Here is a 24,008-nt window from a genome sequence, read left to right as displayed (position 1 = left end):
AGTCAGTCCATTCATGGGGAGGGCATGTGTATTTGTGTGTCTGTCTGTCTGTCATCCCTCTCTCTCTCTCTCTCTCTCTCTCTCTCTCTCTCTCTCTCTCTCTCTCTCTCTCTCTCTCTGTGTGTGTGTGTGTGTGTGTGTGTGTGTGTGGTCCTAACCCCCTTCCACCTACACCCCACTTTCTTCTCCCCTGTATATTCACTCCTTGCATCCTAACACCACACACATACATCACAGCAACAACTATCAGATGTGCCGCCAGGACCACTTTGGGTCGCTCTGGTCCCCACTCCCCGTTGCCATGGCCACCTCACTGCCTTGTTCCCTGTACCTCCGTGACTCATCCCCAACACTAGGATGGCTACTCTGTTCCTCTTGGCCTGACCTCACTGGTCCGGGGAATACTCCAGAATAGAAGACCCAGAAAAGTTCTGAGCCCAGGCTAGAGGAATCAGAGCTAAAATATCCTCCATCCCCACGCACCCACCCCTGCTGCCCTCCCCACTGCCCCTTCCTCAACCCTGCCTCTGCCCATGACCTGCCCATGACCTCCTCCCCACCTAGCCACACCCTCTTGAAAAATGTCCTACCTCCTCACTGTTTAGGCCTTAGGCCCCCTGGGATCCACACCAAGCTCCCTGTCACCTTCTCTCCTCCACTCCGTGGCCCCTGAGTGTCAGGTCTCCAACCTGTCCCTCCTGCCTCATAGGGTCTCACTCCTCCCATGGACATCACTCATTGGCTCACACTCTTCACCCTGCAGCCTCACCTTGAGCACTCAGGGCCCCTCTACCTTTGCACCCTGGCCCTGGACCACTGTACCAGCCTCCACCTTAGCTCCTACTATGCTCAAGGTCCTACCTGGTTAATCCTGAGGCTGTGCTCAGAATCCTGAGGTCTTCACTGGCCTCACTGCTCAGCAGCAGGCCCCATGCCCCAACCCCACATGATCCCTCTCCCACAGCCCTGGCCCTGAATTCTGCCTCTCCTGGCTTCTTCCTGTCCTTCCCCACATCTTTCTCCTCTCTACTTTGTCCAGAGCTGTAGGTTTTTTTGTTTTGTTTTGTTTTGTTTTTACTCTTTGCTGTTTGGAGGCCCGCTACCCAGCTACCAAATAATCACATGGAAACTTATTATTACTTATAAATGTCTGGCCTTAGCTTGGCTTGTTTCTAACCAGCTTTTCTTAAATTAGCCCATCTACCTTTTGCCTCTGGGCTTTTACCTTTCTCTATTTCTGTATATCTTTTTTCTCCTTTTTATTCCATGTCTGGCTGTGTGGCTGTGTGACTGACCCCTGGTATCTTCCTCACCTCCTTTTCTCCTCTTCTTGCTCCTCCTCATCTCTCTTCTCTCTCTGTTTATTCTCTCTGCTTGGCAGTCCCACCTATCCTTTCTCCTGCCTTGCTATTGGCCTTTCAGCTCTTTATTAGACCAATCAGATGTTTTAGGCAGACAAAGTAACACAGCTTCACAGAGTTAAGCAAATGCAACATAAAAGAATACAACACATCTTTGCATCATTGAACAAATATTCCACAGCATAAATGAATGCAACCTATCTTTAACTAATATTCCACAACAAAGAGCAGCACCCTTTGAGGCCACAGTCCTGTCCAGCATCCCTCCTGGCCCAGGCTACCCTTGAATTCAGGCACCAGAATTGTCTTCATCTTCCTCCCAAACAGCTCTCCAAAGTACTTGCTTCTCTGCCTCCTACCACAAAACCATACAACAAATGCTTGTGTCTTTCAACAAGCTTAGAATTATTGAATAGCAGTAAATTAATTAGCTATATAAGTATTCTTGACTGCAATTTATCCGGTAATTTTGATCCCACTAAATAGTACGGCCACTGGCAATCACAATTGGTTGGTTAGTTGACTGGATTTTTTGAGACAGGCTCTCCTGTCATCCAGATGGGTGTCTGTAGCAGGAATCTTAAAAGTTCTTATTAATAAAATCAAACCTGTGCCAGGTATTGGGGTGAACTGGAAGATCAGAGAAGCAGAACAAGCCACAGCTACCTCACCTTGCTGGATCCTCAGCTGGTCTTGTTTCCTCAGACTGGAGGCCTCTGAGTCCTCATCCTAATGGCTTTCAGCTGAACTGTGCTGCTAGCAGCCTGAAAGCTTAACCAGCCAAATGCTTCTAGTTTCTGGTCTTCACGCCTTATATACCTTTCTACTTTCTACTACCACTCCCTGGGATTAAAGGCTCGCTTTCTGGGATTAAAGGCATGTGTCACCATGCGTGGCCGTTTCCAATGTGGCCTTGAACTCACAGAGATCCAGAGGGATTTCTATCTCTGGAGTGCTAGGATTAAAGGTGTGAGTGCCACCATTGCCTATCCTATATGTTTAATATTGTGGCTGTTCTGTCTCTGACCCCAGATAAGTTTATTAGGGTGCACAATATTTCGGGGAACACAATACCACCTCAGGTGTCCAACTCACTATGTAGCCAAAGTTGGCCTTGAACTCCTGATCCTCCTGCCCCCACTTTCTGAGTGGACTATATATATACACCACCAACCCCCAGCTTCAGGTTCTTTTTATCCCGTTAATAGTTATTAATGTCACTCCTCAGACGACACACACATTCACACAGTAATACATATGTCAGTGATAGAGAAGCTACAAGACAGTTCAAGAGGCCACAGACTTCACAGAGATCTTACTGAGCACAGAGAACTAACACATGTGCAGGTGGCCATGGGCCATTAGGTAAGAAAGCCAGCTGGAGAGATGTTAGAGATGCAGAGCCAGGCCTACCTGCCAGCAGTACAGTCAGGTGAGGTCCAAGGCCAGGTCTGCACGGACAGAATGGCCTTCACTCTTCTTAGTGTGTTGGATAAGTTCACAGGCCTGGTTTTTCTGATATAGTTTTAATCTGCTCATGTGTCCATGTGTTTCCATCTACTCTGATAAGTTTGTGGGTGACACTTTGTAGCTTACATAAATGAGATTTATCAGTGTGTACCTCATGTCAGATACGAGACAGTTGATGGTGTCTTCACACACACACGAGATGCAGAGTATTTGAAATGGAGCCAACTGCTGTTTGATAAAATGGAATCACCCATTGCAAGGCTCAGTTCAAAAGCCACCGTTTTACACAATTCAGAGCAAGGTGAAGCTTGCTCACACCACACAGCAGTAGGAACCTCCGCAGAACACCAGCCCCATCTTCCATGGCTCTCTCTGCCCTCCAAGTGACCTCAGGGTATCTAGAAGAGTATACTAGCCCCACACACACACACACACACTCTGGCTCTGACCCCCCCCCCAACTCAGTGCCTTTCAGGTCTCCCGATCCCTTCACTTGCTCCCCACGGGGCCTCGGGTGTCCTTGTCACCCGGCAAGTACGGGGACAGAGCTCTGTGGGGCTCTTGCAGTTCTTCCCTTCTTGGAAGCTGCTCTGGGACACTGATACTTCTTCCCAAGGACTTAAGGGGGGACGTTAAGGACAGGCAACCTCAGGGGGTACGTCACAGTGTAGCACAGGGAGAACTCAGAGGGTCACCTTCTTCCCACCCTCTCCAAGGCTGACACTGTAATGTGGTGATATAATGTGTACCCTAATAAACTTGTCTGAAGATCAGAGGACAGAGCCAGCCACTAGATTAGACATAGAGGTCAGGCAGTGGTGGCACACACCTCTAATCCCAGTACTGGGAAGCACACACGCCTTTAATCTCAGGAAGTGATGTCTGGGCAGAGAAAGGTATATAAGGCGTGAGGAAGCAGGAACTCACTCTCTTTAGGCTGAGGATTTCATAGAGGTAGGAACTAGTGGCTGGCTGCTCCGCTTCTCTGATATTTCAGCTTTTACCCTGGTATCTGACTCTAGGTTTTTTATTAAAAGACCATTTAGAAATTCAAGCAACACTGTAGTCTCAGCTATCAGATCCAATGATGAGTCTCCAGGCTTGCCTCCTTGTCACCATAGTTACCTGCTATGTGGCTTTTCCTGGGGAGACAAATGTCTGCATATTCACCTAGATAGGGCACTGATGAAAAACAAAACAAAGTAATGTTTCTAAGTAAGTCTATTTGAAGAACCAATGAGTGTGTGGAGTTCCACATGTACAGAAGTGTGGGTGACTGAAAGGCAGCTGCATCATGAAAGAGCCAGCCCACCCAGCGTGGACGGTGACTCACACACACACAGGGTGGCATCCTGGAGCTCGGGCAAGCTCCCTGTCAGTTCCACCTTTATGGCCTTGGGCAGGGCCTGTGAATCTGGGGAGCCTCCGGAGCCTGGGTCTTCACTGTCTTCCTGGGTCTTGTGAGTCTCCCTCCTCCTTCCCGGAGGAGCTTTTGAGTTTGGAGGAAACAGCCAAAGAACTCTGCAGAGCCCTGGGCATTAGGGCTGAGAGAAAAGGGAAGTGGGCGGGAGGATCTCCCGCCAGGGTCAGAAGCAATGCTGGAATTGAGACCTTACGGAGAAGCAGGGGTCTCTGTCAAAATCACCGAAGAAGTACAGTCCCCATGTTCACTCAGGTAGAGAAGAATTAAAGATGGCTGTCTCGTGCCGGCTTGGGTGACACACACTTGTAATCCCAGCACTCAGGAAGCTGAGGCAGGAGGGTTATTATGAGTTTGAGACTAGCTGGGCCACAGTGTGAGAGACTCTGTCAAGAAAGGAAGGAAGGGAGGGAAGGAGGGAGGACGGAAGGAAGGAACACTGGAGGGGGGGGGGGTTTGTCCCAGTCCCTGAAGCCTGTTTTAAAGGAAACAGTTATTGTCTTGAGGAGCTATCCAGGCAGACAGTCATGTCGCAGGCACGGAGTATCAGCTGAAGAGCGAACAGACAATCCATGGGCTCAGGGAGGCTGGGGACTGGTCTGCAGGATGCCTGGAAACTTCAAGTGAACCAACCTGCTTTCCACTCCGCTCTCTGCCCCCAACCCCACCCCAGCCTCCACCCACTAAAAGCTTCCTCATACAGAGTAATTTCTAGTTCCTGTCATCTTTGCCCATCATCTCACTGGGTCAATGGTGACCAGGCTTTCCAGCATCTCTGATGAAGAATGGAAACACGCTGGCAATCAGAGCCTCTATGCTGACATGCTTGAGATGAGATGGCTCAGGTAGTGGGCAGTATCAAAATAACTGTCCCTTGGCTCCTGCTCTGCTCTGTGCATTAGCCGGAGTGCCTGAGCATCCCGTGGGCTGGCAACATCACCCCAATAATCACACAGGTCAGAAGGTCTCAACCTGTGGGTCATGACCTCCTTTGGAGGGTGAGTAACCCTTTCCCAGGAGTTGCCTAAGACCAATGGAAAACACAGATTTTTACATTATGATTCGTAACAGTAACAAAATTACAGCTATGAAATAAATAATGAAAATAAGTCTATGGTTGGGTCACCACAGCATGAGGAACTGTATTAAAGGGTCGAAGCATTAGGAAGGTTGAGAACCACTGATGTAGGTGAACTATCTGGGGTCTGGAAGTGAGGGCCCTCAACTACATGTACTGGTTGCCAAACCCGTGACAAGAGCCTGAGCATCCTGGCCTTTTTCTACCACCCCACTCCACCTTCTCAATTGGATGGCAAGGGATGCTGTATCACATGCTATTAGCAGAGTTGTTAGGGTTGGAGCCTGCCCCGGAAGCTCTGGTATGCCAAGCTTGGCCACCTATCCTCAGTAAGCCAGTTAAAGACAAGCATAGTGGGAAACAGAAGAAGATCTACCCAAGAAGGCTAAAATGGGAAGAGGAACAAACAGTCTAGTGACCACCACCACACCACACACACACCCCACGTCCATCTTTGGGATCCTGGCATGAGGTTTAGGTTTAAATCGACAGCTAGAGACATGCGTAACTAAGCAGTGCTGGTGGGGGTGCCGTCCTACCCACCCAACTGTCTGACCCTGCTGCAGTCTCTCTGCAAGCTGCCTGACAAGCCGTCAGAATTCCTCAGGGTTGGCGCCCAGCTTGAGTCTTTGACTTATCTGAGCTTGAGATTCCTGGGAAATCCCTATTCCTCTGGAAACACTGTTTCAATAGCCTGAAAAGGAGGGGCACAAGTCTCTGTAGTACATCTTCAGGCCTGCTGGAATGTTTCCAATGCCATCATAGCAACAGTAACAAAAAGGATGAAGCCCTTGTCCCGGCATCATTTAATGCTACACAATGTCCAACAATTTATGTCTTTCCCAGTTCCTCCTCCTGAGGAGACTGTCTTAAAATATGGCTCCCAACAATTCTATCCTTCTCTGAGCACAGCCATACAAACCACAGAAAGGGTTCAAGACCCAGCCTCTTGACTTGGGGCTGGTCCCTGCGCTCCAAAGGGAGGACCCCTCCAGGCTTCTGTGCCCTGGCCTTGTGAGAACAGGAAGCCATGAAGGAGAAGAGAGGGCCCTGACCATCACGCCAGCTGAGCTGCCGGCACCAAATGCCAACCATTTCAGCAAAGGCATTTAGGACTCTCCAGCCACCTGAAGCCAGCATCATAAGGGAAAACAGCCACCTGACCCCACAAAAAAATAGTGTTTTAAACAACTGCCTTTGGGAAGTTTAGTTATGACATAGAGCTAAGTACAGAGAATTTGGTACCTGGTAATGAGGTGCTGTTGTAACAAAGTCAAGAACCTGTGGTATTGGCTTTGGGGCTAGGCCTCAGGCTGAGCTTGAGTGTACTCAAGAAGATATGTGGGGAAGAACTAATTACAGTGAGATGATGGATGTTAATACTGGGGAGCAGAGAGGATGCTCCTCATGTCTGTGCATTTCTGTGTTCTCTCTCTCTGTCTCTCTCTCTCTCCCTGAAACAAGGGCGTCACACATGCAAAGTATATTAGACCTTTTGACACCATGGCAGAAATGTCTCAGAGAATCTATGTGAAAGAGGAAAGAGTTACTTTGGCTAAATGTTGCGGGCTTTTCCATCTGTGGCCAGTGAACAGAGAACTCATTGACTTCCTCCATTTCTTCCTTGTCATACCCAGTCCTCTAGACTGTGGGACAGTGCCCCCCCACATTCAGAGGGTGTCTGCTCCCCTCTAATTAGTTTCCTCTGGAAACCCCTTCACAGACACAAACAGAGGTGTGCTTTGCAAATACCCTAGGTCACTCTCCAACCAATGGACTGAAAATCAAGGTCAGTCACACCGCCAGGCAGGCCCCAGCCATGTCTGCCACCACAGCTCCTGTATTTACTGTTTTACTGCTTGCCAGCAACCCCTCATTCCCCTAGTCCTCCGCTATAGTTAATAATTATTTGTGATCATTCCCTCTGCTCACATTATTACCTTCCCATTTGAGCCTAGCTGATATATTCTAGCCAACAACCCTTACCTAAGCTCTCAGCTGGCAGCCAGCACCAGGACCAGCCTTGCCAGAGAGGCCCTGAGAACCTCTCAGTCATCACAGTACCCAGAAAGATGCCAGGTAAAGAGGAAGAGCTCCCCTGCCAGCCCACAGGGTCAGGAGGAAGCAGGAGGAGTGAGGAAGTTGTGTTTGAAGGCTTCCTGGCTGGGATCATAACTCAGCGGGAGAGCACTTGTTCAGGATGTGCAAAGACATGGGTTTGGTCCTCAGCGCTGGGAAAATATATTTATTTTAAATTTTAAAAAAGACGCCTCTCTGGAGAGATTTGCTGTGTGCCATCATTGTGTGACCCTCTTCCCACAAAAATGTAGGCACCATCGTCTCATTTGACAGATGAAGAGTCAAAGTCTGGTGAGGATGAGAGACCTGCCTCTTGAGATGGAACTGGACTGCTGTTCCAACAGAGCCTCTAGAAACAAAGCCTTTCCCCCTCTCCTCAGAGAGCCAAGAGCCACCCTAGGAATGGTGTGACCCTCCTCACTCTCCAGCAGGAACTGACACTCGGGATGGAAGCAACTTGTTCATTCACCCACACATCAGGTGACAGCCACCACTGTGAATGCCAGGTCTTCTGACCCTGACCTACCAGGAGTTCCTCTCCTCCTCTCCTCTGCCACCCACTACCGTCCTTCCGTTCTCTCAGTCCCTTCCTCAAGTACGGCACCCCAGAAACGCCCTTCAAGGAAGGGAAGCAAAATGACTGTGGCTGAGAAGCCCCGGGTGACATTTCACCTTGTCTAGAGATATCTTTGCTGATCACAATAAGGGGAAGAGCAATGCTGCCTGCACCTAGTGACAGAGGCCAAGGATGCTACAAAATAATGTCCTGGGAGACCTCAGGGACAGTCACCCAGCCCCCGACGCACAGTGCTGAGACAGAACACCTCAGTTAGAATACTGACCACCCCACAAGACTCTCTGCCTTGAGTCTGCCTTTGCTGTCCCCAAGGCCTGATTTCTCCAAGCCATAGGAGCTGCCTACTGCTGCCTTCGCCTACTGGAAACACCCAGGTGGCTGGTGGGGGTCCTGAGACCTCCGGCGGTGGCACCTGTCATAGACAGAATTTTGGAGAGTCTGAAGCTCAGGTTTGATTCGCTGCAATTAGTTTATTGGGAACGCAGAGTGAGACAAAGGCCAAAGTGCAGGCCGCCGCCGCTGTCGAGTCCCTGGTTTGCGGGCAGCAGCTGCCAGGCAGACCGGAAAGGAGATGCTCTGGGTCACGTGGTCTCTCGCTGAGTGACAGGAAAGCCAGCAACCGTGTTGGTCCCTGTCTCCATGCCCAAGCAAAATCATGCTAGGGACCCGGCGGATAAAGAGGATCCTGGGGCAGCGGATCCTCCAAGATCTTAAGACCAATGAACCCAGCAAAAAAAAAAAAAAACAGAAGGGGAAATAAAAGCAAGAATCCTCAAAACGAGCTACTAGAGAAGGCTACAGAATGAGATGGAGGCGCCGAGGCCACTGTCGCGCTGTGCGGTCACTTCGGGCAGAGTGGGCGGTGTTCCTAGCACTTCTTACAGCCTCCGCTGCAGGCGCCTGCCCCGGCGCAGGGGGCGCAGGCATTGGGGGTGCCCACCACCACGTTACCGCTGGGGGCGCTGCACACTCTGGTGTTGACAGCAGGGCCAGTACCGGAGACACAGAGATCGCCACAGACGACGCCACCGCGGGAGCTGCTCACGCCTGGAAGCGGGGAGAACGTGGGAGATCGCGTCAGGCACTGCCACTGCCAGGCGGCTCTGCAGCAAGCGCATGTGTTCCCGCCCCAAAGGCTCGCACCACCCCGCAGGAAAGGGGAAGGCTGGGATTACTTACACACATTCACGGAGCCAACGCCCTCACACAACCTGAGGGAGAGGAAAGGGAGACAGACGTTAGTACACCGAAAGCATGGGACAGGGGACATCGTGGGCCCTCCTAGGGAAACGGTGTATGGGAGACCGAGAAACCAGGAACTGGGGTAGGCCTGGGTGTACTATGTGAGCTCGGAAGGCAAGGCATGTCCTCCATCTCACCACGCTATTCTCTGTGCACCCTGAGTTTTAGCCTCCCCAGTGGGGTCTAGGTCTCCCCCCAGAATAATCCATCGCTCTCGTGGGGACAAAGAGACCTAGACACGCGTGGGGAAGCACTGGCTGCTGTTGTCCTGTGGGTTCTGAGTTGTGAGTGCATTCCAGGGGACCAGAAGTGACCTTCTAAATCCTATCCGATTGCCATCATGGCAATGTGGGCCTAAAGGAAGCCAGAACTTTTTGCCCCAGTTTCTGAAAACAATGCCTGTCATCACAAATGACTCCCTGTGAAGAAATGAGTATTGGAAACCCAGAGCCAGCTTGGAACCACCTACAGCAGTTGTCTCCTTGGGAACTCACAGACCAATGACAGTGAAGGGCTAAAACTCCAACCCCACCTGGCCTGTATCTCTTGTCCACTTGGCATTAGCTCCCAGAAGGGCACCAAACAGAATTGTCTTGAACACGCAATGGCCAAGGGCTGGCAAACTCGGCCTCAGATCCCACAACTGGCCCTCTCTGGTCTCCTGAGTAAATGCTTCTCCCCACCCCGTGTGGTGGAGGAGCTGTGGTTCGCTTCCCGCTGCTCTGCCTATATCTTTCTCCAACTTCCAGATCCCCAGGTCCTATCACCCTGTGCCTCTGGGCTTCCCAAGCTACTTCACTGTGTTGGGGGTCTCTCACACGGACTTCCAGGGACCGAGTCTGTCTCCCCATGTCCCCAGTACACACGATTCTCCATCTGTGTGCCACCCTGGGGGCGGTCTACACACAAAAAGCAGCTCTGGATACGACCAATGACTGACCAGGAGACAGAAAGCAAGGGTACAAGATGAGATCTTGGTTTAGAGTGGGGTCCTTAAGGTCTTGGGTTGTAAGATCTTCCTCCACCACAAGAAGGCAGAATAGCCAGAAGTTCCTCCACCAGTACCCAACTCTGACTAGTGAAAACTAACAAGGTTCCTCTGCTATCCATACCGCAGTCGGAACTGTAATGGGAGAGCGTTTTAGGGCACTCGTTGCCAAATAGCTAAGCAGGAGGTGGTGGAATCTGCTAACACAAGCTGCTGTTATAAGATAAACCTGAATTTCCAAGGGTGGAGTGAAGCTGGCCAGGGCCAGGTTAGGAAAGAAGATGGAGTCCTGAGAATACATGCAGATCATGATGAGGAAAGAAGAAACATCACCCTAGGAAGGGACTCAGCTCGGCCTCAAGGGAGCAAAACTCAGTACTTCCTGTAGGCAGCCTCAGAGACAGGTCAGCTGAGGAAGTGAGATGGAGCTAGATCAAGGTTAAAGGACTTACACAGATTTCCTATGCACGTGCAGGATGATGAGATGAGGAAGCGAAGGTTGATGAGTACCCTAGGTGTGAGGCTCAATGCTGAGGACCCAAGAAGGGTTGGGACAGTCAAGAGCTACTGGACCCACCTCTGCTCCTCGCCCTCCAGCAGGCGCCTGTAGGTGGCGATCTCGATGTCCAGCCCCAGCTTGGAGTTCATCACCTCCTGGTACTCCTTGAGCAAGCAGGCCATGTCCTGCTTGGCCTTCTGCAGGGCAGCCTCCAGCTCAGCCAGCTTGCAGCGGGCATCGGTGAGGGCAGCCTCTCCCTGCTGCTCAGACTGGGTCACTGCGGCCTCCAGCTTGTTGTTCTGGGGACACAGAAGAGAAAGAGATCGCCTATGGTCCCTGGGTTGCTCTATGTATTACCTGGATGTATCTAGTCTGCTACCAGCTGGGAAACATCCTTCACCCTCAAATAAGAAATTTTTCTTTATAGATGTGGCTCAACCTGAGTGACCGTGGTCAGGATTCTGTTCATATACACAGGAGGTATACTAAATGGTAAGATCCAAGCAGGGCACATGCTGGCCCTATGGCACTGAGTAGGCACCCAGCCTCCCTGGTCTCAGCACAGCTGACCCCTACATACCTGGCACTTGGCGTTCTCAATCTCGGCTGTCAGCCTCTGGATGATGCGGTTCAGCTCATTCATCTCCTCTCTGGTGCGACGCAGGGTCTCCCCATGCCGGATCACCGTGGCCTTCATCTCCTCACACTGGGGATGGGGGAAACAGAGATGCCCATGAGGCACAGGATGCAACATCCACCCAGTGAGCACACCACCACTGAGTGTGCAAGATGTGCAAGATGCACAGCAGCACAGTGCTCAGCCGGGGCTGCCTCCTCCACCTGAGAGCTGTCTGCAATCTTCTTGCAATTCTTGGGGTGCATGAAACCTTTTCTGATAGATCCTGGAGTCCTTCCCACTGTTGTGTCTAAGGACAGGTGTTGTGACCACTCACCTTGGTGCGGTACCAGGACTCAGCCTCTGCCCGGCTGCGGGTGGCAATGTCATCATACTGAGCCTTGATCTCAGCCACAATGCAGTCCATGTTCAGGTCCCGGCTGTTGTCCATCTTGACGATGACAGAGGTGTCTGAGATGTGGGCGTGGAGGATTCGGATCTCCTGCAGGAGGAGGGAACAGCAGTCAAAAGCTTGTTGAAAATTCAGTCTATCCCCACACACCTGTGTAAGCCTCTCAGACCTCCCCTGGTCCACACAGGACTTCACAGCCATGGAATGACTGTCTTCAGTCTACTTGCCAGGCTTCCACCTGGCTGCTGCCCTCACCTCCTCATACAGTCTCCTCAGGAAGTCGATCTCCTGGGTCAGTGCTTCCACGTTGGCCTCCAGGTCTGATTTGCGCAGATAGGCACAGTCCACGTCCTGGGAAAGAGGGATGTGTGAGCTTGAATCACTTGGCTGATCATTTCCCAAAGTCCTCTCTCTCTTCATACATCCCATGCAACACAGTGGGAAAAGATTCCTATGTGCAAGTCATCTCAGCCCCCAATTCCCAGCGTGCACTTGGCAGCTTCTCAGGACTGGAGACTCGCTGCCTCTCAGCCCCCCAAGACATCTTCCCTCTTCTCACTCTTTGATCCCATTCTATTCTAAAGAGCTTCCCATTGACTCCCAAATCAGCCAACTGACCCTGACCTGAACTAGCAAGGCTTCAAGAGAGCATCTGGCCACTCCGAGTGACCCTATCATCCTGTACACGCTGGCTTAGGTCCTAATGGTCAGACTGTAGAATGGGATGTAGACCACACTATTTTTCAATGGACTGAATGAAGCCCTGTGGCTGCTGGCACCCCAACTGTATATCCTAGAAGCAGGGAAAGGCACACCAAGGTCAATAGGGGATCAGGGCAGGAACCAATAGACATTCCAAACTGATCTGCTGCAGTGGAACCACTAGCCCTCCACTAGGTGCCAGCATTCCAGTTGGCTACTGCCTTCACAACAGCCCTTTGTCACAGCCCTGGGTATGACATTCGCTGGGACACCTCTCTGAGAATTTTCCTATCTTGATGTAGGAAGGTCACAAGCCCTGCAGAGGTTAAGCCTTGGGGTCACCACAAGCACAGCGTGTCCCTCAGGTACCCATGTTACCCTGCCTCCCACAGCCCTGCTACTTGCCTTCTTCAGAGCCACAAACTCATTCTCAGCTGTGGCTCTCAGAGAAACTTCCTCCTCGTACCTAGGACAGAAAAGGGAAACGAGACAGTGTGAGGAAACCCTACACTCCTTGCCAGGGAGTGCCGTAGAAGAGCCCTCACCACCATTCCTGGCCCTGCCGGGTCTTTCTGTAGGAAGCTGGGCTGTCTGGGAGTGCAATCAGACTGTAAAGGGACCTCTCAGTGCTGTTCTGAAGTCACCCCAGGAAGGAAAGGAGGATTCACCCCCAATCTGGGAGTGGATGGGGTCTTGGGGACTGCAGCTCCAACCTCCCCTCACTTGCATGTCAGTCCCAGCCCAGCTGCTGACTAGACCCAGAGCCCAAGGGCTGAGTTCCCAAGTCAGGGAGAGAGATGAGCATGGGCCCTGGCCCTCCTGCTCCTGTGGGCTAAATCTGTTCAGGGGCCTCAGTGCCTGGGGTGGGGGAATCAAAGTCAGAAAGTGTGGATGAGGGTCCTGGGACTGTCCTTTCCCAGAGAAGGCAGAGCAGTTGGTCTCAGTCTCCGGAGAGAAGGCTGAGGCTGAGAAGTAGTTCACTGATACTCTCCAATTCTCTCCAGGGAGCATCTGTACAGATACTACACAGACAGCAAGATCCCACAATGGCCTCAGCCTGGCTAGACTTTTGCTGTCTGTGCCCTGGCTTTTGATATAAGACACATCTTATGCCAGCACCACACCAGGTCTTTTCACCTCTTCTTGTAGCCCTCCATGGTCTCCTGGGCATGGTTGAGCTCAGCAGCCAGCCTCCCGCTGTCAGCCTCCACACACTCAGCCTCCCTCCTCAGGGTCTCGATGTAGCCCTCGAACAGCGGCTCCACGTTGCTCTCACAGCACTTGCGATTCTGATAGAACTGCCATTTGGTCTCCAGCAGCTTGTTCTGCTGCTCCAGGAAGCGCACCTGCCGTGGGAGTGAGAAGGGGTTCAGGGGCAGATCTGGGGTGATGGTGGAGAGGAGGTGAAGGGGCTCTGGGAAGGAGCCCAATTCTCCATTCCCTTGTCTTGGCTCTGCCTCAGCTTTCCCACTTGGGGAGAGCACAAGGGACCGGGGCAGTGCCCACACTCACAGATGCAGGTGGCCACTTCAGTGTCCTGTGCTGGGCTTGGTACTCTCCTCTGAACTAGGAAGGCAGGAGCCCCCACAAGCAGAGCACCCACAATCACATCCCAGGATGAGGGACTGGCATGGAGCCAGGGAGACAATGTCACAGGCCCTTTGGAGGAGCTAACTAGGCTGGCCTCTGCCCCTCCTCCAGCAGTCCACATCCCTTCCTGTCAGCTCAAGTGCAACCTTCCTCTTTGGGCTGCCCACAGCCCCATGCTGCAGTCCCCTGGACCTCCCTGCAGTCAGCTTGTACCCAGGGCAGCCTGGCCATCAGCCCTACTTCTCAGGACTGGCAGAAGATCCCTGTGGTTCTTAGTGTGCCCGTCTGGACACACCTCTCTCTTGAGACCAGGGGCTCAATAGGAGAGGTCTTTCTGCCTCCTGTGCCCCTCAGTGTTCAGCCTTGGCCATGCCTATGATGGGCTCCAGGAAGGGGCTGGTCCAGGACACCCACCTTGTCGATGAAGGCTGCAAACTTGCTGTTGAGACACTTGATCTGTTCCTTCTCCTCATGCTTCACACACTGAGCATTGGGGTCGATCTCCAGGTTGAGGGGTGTGAGCAGGCTCTCATTGACAGAGACTGTGGTGATGCAGGGGGGTGTGGGCCCGCAGACACCTCCAGAGCGGTATCCGAAGCTGCGTCCACAGGAGCCGGAGCGGAAGGCCCCGCAGACGCTGTGGCTGCCGAAGCCCCCTGAGAGTCCTCGGTAGCAGGAGATGCCGCGGTAGGGAGCTGCGGAGATGCAGCATCGGCCAGGCCGGGGCCCGCAGGCTGAGGCGCAGCTGAAGGCACGGCCACCACAGTAGGATCCACAAGTCATGGTTATTTGGGGAGAAGGGAGACTGTGAGACTGGAGACGTCCAAGTGGAGGATACAGTGGACGTGGATTCGGGTGTTTACCTCTTTAGATTCTGTTGGCCTTTTATATACGTGGGGACCCTGACTGTGAGCACGTGGTCTGGAGCAATTAGATGCCTTTATGAGCTTGGCTTGTTTAGCTGCTGCAGCTCCTCCTTAAATGTACTTAATTGGTGCCCAGTTGCAGCCAGATGTTTATGGTCCTTTACCCTAAACTGTCCAATTTTCTTCTTCAAAGGGCCAGCTCACCTACTCCATCCTCTACTCATGTGCCGAGTACTCAGAAACAGAGGTGGAGAGACAGGGTAGGTGATTCAGATTGCCAGGAAAATGGAGAAGGGGCTGAGCTGTAGCTCCAATTGACTGAAGGAGAAGAGGTCGGCACCGCTGTCCGTGGTCCTGACCCGACCAGGCTAGGGAAGCCAATGGCATCGGACTGGTGTACTAAGAGGGATTCCTCTCCAGGGTGGTTCTTTTCTGTGCCCCCTAGGGCCCCCTATATGCATAACCTCTACGTTAGTTACCTTCTCCCACCTCCATCCCCTGGCCCCACTGACTCTTCCTCTCCTCCCTCCTCATGTGGCCTTTCACATACACAATTTCACACATACAGGCTTCATGTCTATGTTATACACACACACACACACACACACACACACACACACACACACACACACACACACACACACACACACACACATCTATGGACATAGACTCTCCCTGGCCCATCTTGGCTGGTCTGAACCAAAACAGTATCTTCCTTCAGTCTTCCCCAAGCCCTAGGGGTACACACTGGCTCACTGGCTCCAGGAAAGCCTAAAACAAGTATCCAAATGTCTTCATTTCACCTCAGGATCCTATGTCATCCAAGGCCTCACTGTAATGTGTCTACACAGTATTTGTCTTGGGATATGAAATCCAGTAAGGTGACATGAAGAAAACATGTAACCTCCAACTGTCATTCAAGTCCCCACTGCTTCCCACACTGTGACACCTCCCCCCCGACCTTCTGCTTTGCACATCAGCCTACCAGTAGCTTTGATAGGCACTAAGACACAACTATACCATCTGATGCTGCCCATCCAGTATAAGCTTTGAGCTCACAAGAGCTGAGTAGGGCCAGAACACTGCCCTGACTAGCTCTACATGACCTGATGTAAGCAGATGTTTTACTCTGCTAGGAAGCAGGCTGTAGCTTTGCTCCCCTGACTGTCCTGGAAGTGTGAAGAAGAGATGTGTATAGGCTCGGTAAACCCCAGAGCACAATGTGGTAGGCTGCCCCCCCCCATCTTTTCCAGTTGCTCTGGGCAGTGCTTTTCCTGAGTTCATGTTGTTACCCACTAAGGGGAATAACCATCATTTCTCAGTCACAGAACAGACCAGAACAAAAGCATCCAGAGTAGAACAGATTTGCTTGCCTCACTACTGCGCCCTGACCTTCTCGTTCAGACATATGTGGTTCTGTCATTGCATAAAATTATTCCTTCTGGAGCTGTAATTCTTAAAAAGTAGAAATACATGTTATACCAGTTGAGGACATAGATCCGGATTCCAAAGTGCCTAGTTTCAAATCCTAGCTCCACCACGCTACTGGGTAACTCTAGGTAGCCACTCAGCAACTCTGAGCCTCCATTATGGTTTGTAAGACGAGGATAATACTAGCACCTACCTCGTAAAGTTGTTGTAAGGATTAAATAATTAATCTATGCTAAGCACTTAGGCCTGAGCCTGATACACACCAAGGGCACAAATAGATGTGAATTGTTGTTGTTGTGCTGTTGCTGTTGTGGGTATATTGACAGCTTTGACGGGGTGTACTCACTCACCTTCCCAAACCACTTATGTTCAATTATGGCCTCGCTTGAAAGAGCAGTGGGAGAACTGATTAAGATAATACATGGATAATACTTAATGTAGCAGCCGGCCCATAGAAAGTGCTTAATTATTGCTGAGTGCACTATTGTCCTACCATATGGGCCTGTCCCAGGAGAAGAAAGGACTATGGCCTAAGTGTCCATCTCCTTCCCGGTCCAGCCCAACTGCTTCAGGAAAGGCCCGCTCACAGACTCTCATCTTGGCCAATACTTAGGCAGCAGCTCTAAGAGAAAAAAAGCTCAGTGATCTGAAACTTCATTAATTGGAAAATAAGTCAAATATTTGTATTTTTCATTTGGTCTTAGAATAGCATCAGAGATCATTGACCACACAACCAATAAAAATGCAGAGTTGTAGATGCCTGTCCCAAATGATACATCTACAACAACCTCCGCTCCTAAGACTCAGGGATCCTGGGGAGAAGGGGACAGGAAGATTGGAAGAGCCAGAGGAATAGGAAGTTTGCTGGAAGATTGTGTCTCCTAGAAATATCAGAAGCTACATACATAAAGTCTCACTAACATGGATGCCTAAACATGAGTGGAAGAAAGAAGACACCAACAGGTATGCTAATGGAGACAGAAAAGGCCTCACAAGGCCTCGACCCTAGACGAAGAATTACAGGCAACTAAGGAAAGCTGAGAGTGGGATGCATAACCTTTCCTGGGGAAGGGCCTCCAATTGATTATCCAATACCAAATGGTCATCCCTGAAAATACACATGCAAGTAACATTATATGGACTCAGCCGGTCTTATTTATACATTCAGGAATGTATATGTGTATTTATACACATATATGTACAACAACAATTAAAGACAAAGGGGTTGTGAATTTGAAAGAGGTCAAGGGGGTGCATGGGAGGGTTTGGAGGAAAGAAAGAGAAGGGGAAACGATGGAACTATATTACCTCAAAAAAATGAAATATTATTAAAAAAAATAAATCCTTGGTCATAAATTAAACAACATCCAGCTTGTGTACCTTGTTTTTCATCTAATCCCCAAACCTCCTGATTGGGTGGTAGCCGGAGATCCCATGGGTCTGTTGGGGGATGCCTTTGGAAATCTGTCCTAACACAACAGAACTGCAGAGGAAGCAAGAGCCGGCAAGCCCTCACTGGCTGGCTGGAAGCTGGGGTTGAGGAAAAGCTTCCCGGGGGAAGAACAAGCAGCCATTCTGCCGAAAGAAGGGGCATTAGCTCTTTTACTTCAGGAAGCCTTGTATCAAAGCAAACCCCTTCTGGACCGGCCACCCTGCATGTGGGGACACAATGGACCCACGTGGTATGGTCTCTTCTTCCAGCCTATGTGGTCAGGTGGACCTTGTGGTGACGAAGACAATCAGACCATTTTCATCTTATGGAGTCCTTACTCAAAGCTCACTTCAGTCCGCTCTGCTTCCAGGGAACATATAACGCATGCGACAGAGCCTCAAGGAGGAAGGTAGCAAAGACTAGCTGTGTCTCACAGATGGGGCATCTGGGGACCCTGGGGTTGATATGTCCTGTCAGGTAGCCCCTGAACATGCGCTGACTGGAAAGGGGAGACTGCACAGACAGAAGCCCCGCCTCTGCAGCTCTCAAGTCAAGGAAAACAGAGCCACTGTGGTGAGGAAAGCCGGAGGGTGCAGAGGAATGCCTGACTGTGGTGTCCTTCTAGGAGGGAAAAGGGGGCCCCTTGGGAAGGGCAAAAATGGGCTTTCACAAGGCAGAAACCTGGAGGAGACTCGGAGGGTGGGTAACAGGGACACAGAGCCGAGGATGGAAGCCCAGGAAGGCTGAGGGTCCTTGAAAGAAGGGTCACGAAGTTCTATGATTGCATGATGAGAGAGGGACAGAGTCGGGAGACAGAGAGACACGAGACAGAGATAGATAGAGACAACAGAGACAGAAAGAGAGAAAGACCCTCATCCAGTAGAGGCCAAGGAAGCAGGCCAGTGTCATCCTTGAGACACTAGTGGGAGTTTAGACTGGAGTAGCTCGTGGGCTCTACATCTGGAAGACACCCAAGCATCACCTACTGGGTGTGTCCTTCCCACCTATAAGCAGAAAGAGAAGCCAAGGCCAGTAAGGCTTCCAACTTGTGTGAAGGAGGATATTTACACACTAACAGGACTCTTGAGTGAGGAACTGACTTCAGGTCTAACCTCTACATATGTGAGGCAAGTTAGGGGGCATTCCACATCAGATCCCCACTTCTCATCCTGCTCACACCCAGGACACTGGCTAAGCAGCCATCAGAATGCAACAAAGCGAGTATCTTTGGCCAAAGGGTCAGAAGAACAGGATGCCCAACCCCTGGAGCTCAGCCTGCTGAGCCCCACTCCCTAAGCCCTGCGTCTGCCTATGAAACCTCATCACCGGACATCTGGGCTGAAGTTGCCCCTCTGCAGACTGGTCCAGACCCTGACCTCAAGTTGTACCTTTCCAGCACAGCAGCTGCCTCCTCATCCTTATTAACCTCCTCCTCCTCCTCCTCCTTCTCCTCCTCCTCCTAATCTTCATCATCCTCCTTCTCCTCCTCATCTTCATCATCCTCATTCTCCTCATCCTCATCCTCCTCATCCTCCTCATCCTTATCCTCTTCATCATCATCATCATCATCCCTCCTCTCTTCCTCCCCCTTCCTCGCCTCCTCTTCCTTCTCCCCTCAATCATTTCTGCTGAAGTGTTTCCACCACACCATTGTCCTCTGGATCTTCACTCACTTGTCCTCCACCCTTCTCCACTTCCTCCTATCTCTCTGACCTCTCATTCTTCCCAACTGTACCCCTGCCAGCTTCCTTCCCTTCCTGCTAGTGGCTCTCAGGAGTCATCATCTAAGACCACACAGCTCCTTCTCCCCATAAAAATTCCCTCCCATTCCTACCCCTCCTCCCACCCCCAACCTGGCTCACACCCCATCTACTCTGCCCCAGGCTTTCTGAATGCTCGTCTTCACTGGTTGGCTCTCTTTGGCCAAGAACACATTTCTCTTACGTCACTCCTTCAGACCTCAGCATCACTCCTTCCCACCCCACCCCCAGGAATGGCCACTTCCTGGTCTGTTTCGTGTGACCCCACCCCATTTGACCACAAAGCTTTGTACAACTGGCCACCAAGCTTTGATGGCCCCATTACTCAGTACTTTAATGTGTAGCTGGTACTCACTGTATTCATTCAACAGACATTTATTGAGCACCTACTATGTGCCAAGCCCTTGAAATGTGTCCACAAACAAAATTTTTGTGTGTAGTAATGTGTTTCAGGATGTGCCTCACTATTTGTGATCTGTGCATGTGTCCAGCTTTGCTCTTAAAGCCAGAGGCTCACAAGAGCAAAGATGAGTTCCCCTCCATCCTCCAGCCCAGAACCCTGAGAGCAATGTGCAAAGAAGGCCTTGAAGAGGGTGTTGAGGAGGAGGGAATTGAACCTATATGTTAGGTGCTCCATGCAAACACATCTGCAGTGTACTACTGATGGTGGGCAGATGGGCATGCAAGGAGCCAAACTCATTTCTTCCAACAGGGTCTGGTGCATCAGCCTCTGGGGTCAGCTGTCTCCGACTCTTACCTGGAGCAAGTATCTTCTTCACCTTCCCTGGTCTCAGTATTCCAGAACACTGGCCTCAGAGGAGACACATTGCATAGGGTGATGGGCCACTGGTGCAGTGTTTCAGGAGGCAAGAGCAAGGGGTCAGCACCACAACCACCCATAACCCATCCACAACTCCATCCACTCCACTGCCAAGGGATCTGACATCCTCTTCTGATCTCCACGGGCACCGGACATGAACATGGTGCCCAGACCTACGTGCAGGTAGAACACTCACACACATAAAATAAAAACTGTAGAAAAGAACCATACAAAAGCCAGCAAGATAACAATAGGTAAGAGTGTCTGCCACTGGGGCTGATGACCTGTCAATCCCCAGGATTCAGATGGTGGAAGGAGAGAAGTGATCCCCACAAGCTATTCTCTGTCCTCCATGTGCACACTGTAGTATACACACACACACACACACACACACACACACACACACACAGAGAGAGAGAGAGAGAGAGAGAGAGAGAGAGAGAGAGAGAGAGAGAGACAGAGACAGAGACAGAGAGAGACAGAGAGAGACAGAGAGAGACAGAGATAGAGTAAATAAATGTAATAAATTTTTTAATTACACAAGTTCATTTGTATTGACCTGCTGGAATAGTGCCTTGTATGAAATAAGGTTAGCATCAGGAGAGATTCTTTTTAAAGTTGGGAGAGTACTGAGAAAATTCACCCTAGAAAGGCTGATGTCCAGCTACAACTGCGTCAGAGGATGGGAAGGGATGTCCCCAGCATCTCTCTTCAATGTATGGACACTAGACCGTGAGCCTACCTGGGCAGAGAGGGCACTGGATGGGTGGGGTCTTTTCGTACAGTGAACACACACCAAGTGAGCCTAACACGGGACAGCTTCAGAAGACAACACACAACAGAAGCCAGACATGAAAGGAGACATATGATGTGAATCTATGTATGAAAAATTTAAAGCCTGGGAAATGGACAGATAGGCCACTGGTTTTAGAACCACTGGTTCTAAAAACTGGAAAGAGAAACAAGAAATAAAAACTTACAAGACCCAGGTAGTGGATCACCTGGGCCAGGGGGCAGAAGGCATAATCTCTGAAGGAGTCACAGACTATAGGCACTCTTAGGGACTCCTGCTCACATGTTTTACTTCTTACTATAGTGTTAGCGTCTGTTGGTGTAGTTCATAATAAAAATGGTTTTAACTTCTGTAGTTACAGTGTACCAACTTTACGCTACCGGAGCCCAACAGCGTGGTTCAGTTAACCTCTTTTCCTTTCTTCTCCCTCTCTCTTACCCTTCTCATCTCCCCCTCTTAGTTTTTCAGCTTTTCACTGGAAGTAAACAGGCTAAATGTCCTATTAGGTGTTCAAAAATTGGCAGTGATAAATAGCCCCTGAAGTCCAATGACGTGGTGTCATAGCTGAGTTCCTTTGTATCTTGTTCCAATTGCTTCTTGGGGCTTGGAAATTGCTTAGCAAGAGCTAGGCATTCCTAATGGCTCATGCTGGCACACGGTGTTTTGATGGGGAGTTCCCCTGGCAGGAACGGCCTCCTGGCAAGTGCTGCTTGGCTCAGCACTTGCTCCAGGGACACCTGACCAGCTGGTTGGCTGGGGCCACTGCTGTGGGCAGTGCCCAGGATGGTTGCAAAGAGCTTCCAACATGTTAGCCCAGCTCTCAGAACATGAAGTGCCCTCAGGTGCCACACCCATCTGCGGGACCAGATCACTGGCACAGCCTGTGACCCCCACCACATCTGTCCTGTCAGTGTCTGGATGCTCTGCACAGATGTGGGAACCCTGCCCTGAGGTTTCCTCCTTCCTACCCTTTCACCAAGCCCACCCCTTGCTCCTTGCCTGGGCTCAGAGTCTTCCATTACACCATACCACTGTGCTGTCCTCTGTACTGTCCCGGATGGTTTTTCTAGGGTATTATTGGAGGAGATGGTTTTTCTAGGGTATTATTGGAGGAGATGGTTTTTCTAGGGTATTATTGGAGAAGAAATGGCTGGTGGACAAGTAGAAACCAGTAATGAACCAAAATAATGGCGATTTGCCCAGAGAATGCAAATAGCTAAAACTGTTGCTTCCCGTGGCCTCTCAGTGCTCACATCCATGAAGCCACCTCTCAGGCACATGCCGGCCCCAGGCTGCCCTGGGAGAACACACACCACCGGCCCCTCCCATTCAGCCTGTCCCAGTCACCAACTCTGCCATCTTCCTTGTACTGTCTAAGTTCAGAGACATCTACCCCAGCCAGCATTCTCTACCTTCTGGAACTTTCTCAGAGACTAGTAAATCGGAAAGTTGGTTCTCTCAAAGGCTTAGCACCTCCTAAACGCATTGCTTTGACAGCTAGGAGGCTTTGGGCAAATTATTCAGCCTCTTTGAGCCTCCATTTTCCCTTCTGTAGCACAAGAGGAATGGTGCATCCCTCAGACAGCTGATGTAATAACTGAAGATTGATTCTTGCTTGTATTGATGAGCACATAGTAGATGACCCATGCGAAGGAACGTACACTTATCAAAGTAAGGTGTGTGTACTCCCTACATAGTCCTCACTCCTTGTAAAGGGGAAACCTTCTCAAACCATCCAACTTGAAATCCACAATCTGATATATTGTGCCTCCTGGTCTGAGGCAGTAGGAAGTACCCAGAACTCATCATGAAGTATTTTGCCCCAAATGTTGACTTGATAGTGCCAAGCCTCTAGCCCAGCACTATCTCAAAGAATTTTGTGAAATGATGGATGTTCCTCATCTGTGCTGGGTGACAACTAGGCACCACTCACAAGTAGGTAGTGAGGGCTCGAATGTCCGCAACAAAACCAAAGAGCCAGAGAGTCAACGGATTAGACTTCAGCTGCCACACATACCTAGGATGTCCCAGTGGAGCAATCGGTCCGAAGCTCTGGCATCCCATACAGAGGGCACAAGGGCGAGAGTGACATGTTAAATTGTTAAAAACCTGCTTTAAAATAATCCTAGGACAGCTGGGGAAACTGAATACCGAATAGATTCTAGTGCTTTTCTAGATTTGTTGATTTTCTTGGGTGTGAAAAGGGTACTGCTCGTATTTTTAAGAAATGTACGTTGAAGGGGGGGCGGGGTGTCACTCAGGGGTAGAGCACTTACTAGTACACTCAAGACCCTGGGTTTAATTGGGGGTGGGGATGCTGAAGTACCTAAGGACAGTGCGTCGCACCTTCTGGAAATTCCAGTTAGCTTTTAGAGGACTAAACAGACAGATACTTAGCCTTGCACTGGGTGCTACCACTTCAGGAAGAGCAGTGCTCGGAGAACACAGCACGGAGGGAAGGGATCCCACTCTGCTGGGGGGCAGCTGAAGTCCCGGACCAAAGCCTCTGGAGGTTGGGTGTTGATTCCCCAGACTTGCTGGAGTGCCTGTCTCCCCACACAGTCACTGAAGGCGCAAGGGCAACTGCACCCCATTCCTGGCTCTCCTGTATGCATGGGTCTTTCCTGCCCTCCCTGATGCTGCAGAGTGCGCATGCCCCACCTCAGGCACTTTGAAGATGCAACCAGCTGAGTGCCCCAGGCACAGGCTGGCGTGCTTTACAAAGAGGAGGGTGCGGGCCACTCCACCATTAAAGCACGTTCTAGAGAGGCTTGGACAGGGCTAACCGCCCAAGCCCATAAAGTCCAATTGCCTCAACCACGTTCTTAGCCAAACCCCTGAGAATCTGCCATAAATAGGACCCAGGCATCTG

At 50.8% G+C, this 24,008-nt stretch overlaps 1 protein-coding gene across 1 annotated transcript; it reads right to left on the bottom strand.

The window, feature by feature from the left end:
* Positions 1-8,853: 8,853 nt before the first annotated feature.
* Positions 8,854-14,817, bottom strand: LOC128116351 (keratin, type II cuticular Hb6). Its single transcript, XM_052747526.1, has 9 exons — positions 14,449-14,817; positions 13,582-13,790; positions 12,850-12,910; positions 11,998-12,093; positions 11,668-11,832; positions 11,295-11,420; positions 10,793-11,013; positions 9,165-9,196; positions 8,854-9,032 (listed from the first exon to the last, which is right to left on the bottom strand). The coding sequence occupies exons 1-9, from the start codon at positions 14,815-14,817 to the stop codon at positions 8,854-8,856; spliced, it is 1,458 nt and encodes a 485-aa protein (XP_052603486.1).
* Positions 14,818-24,008: the final 9,191 nt, after the last annotated feature.

This window comes from Peromyscus californicus, unplaced genomic scaffold, assembly GCF_007827085.1.
Source record: "Peromyscus californicus insignis strain IS unplaced genomic scaffold, ASM782708v3 Scaffold_20__1_contigs__length_68692818, whole genome shotgun sequence".
NCBI lineage: Eukaryota > Metazoa > Chordata > Mammalia > Rodentia > Cricetidae > Peromyscus > Peromyscus californicus.
This window is presented reverse-complemented; position numbering and strand designations above follow the sequence as displayed.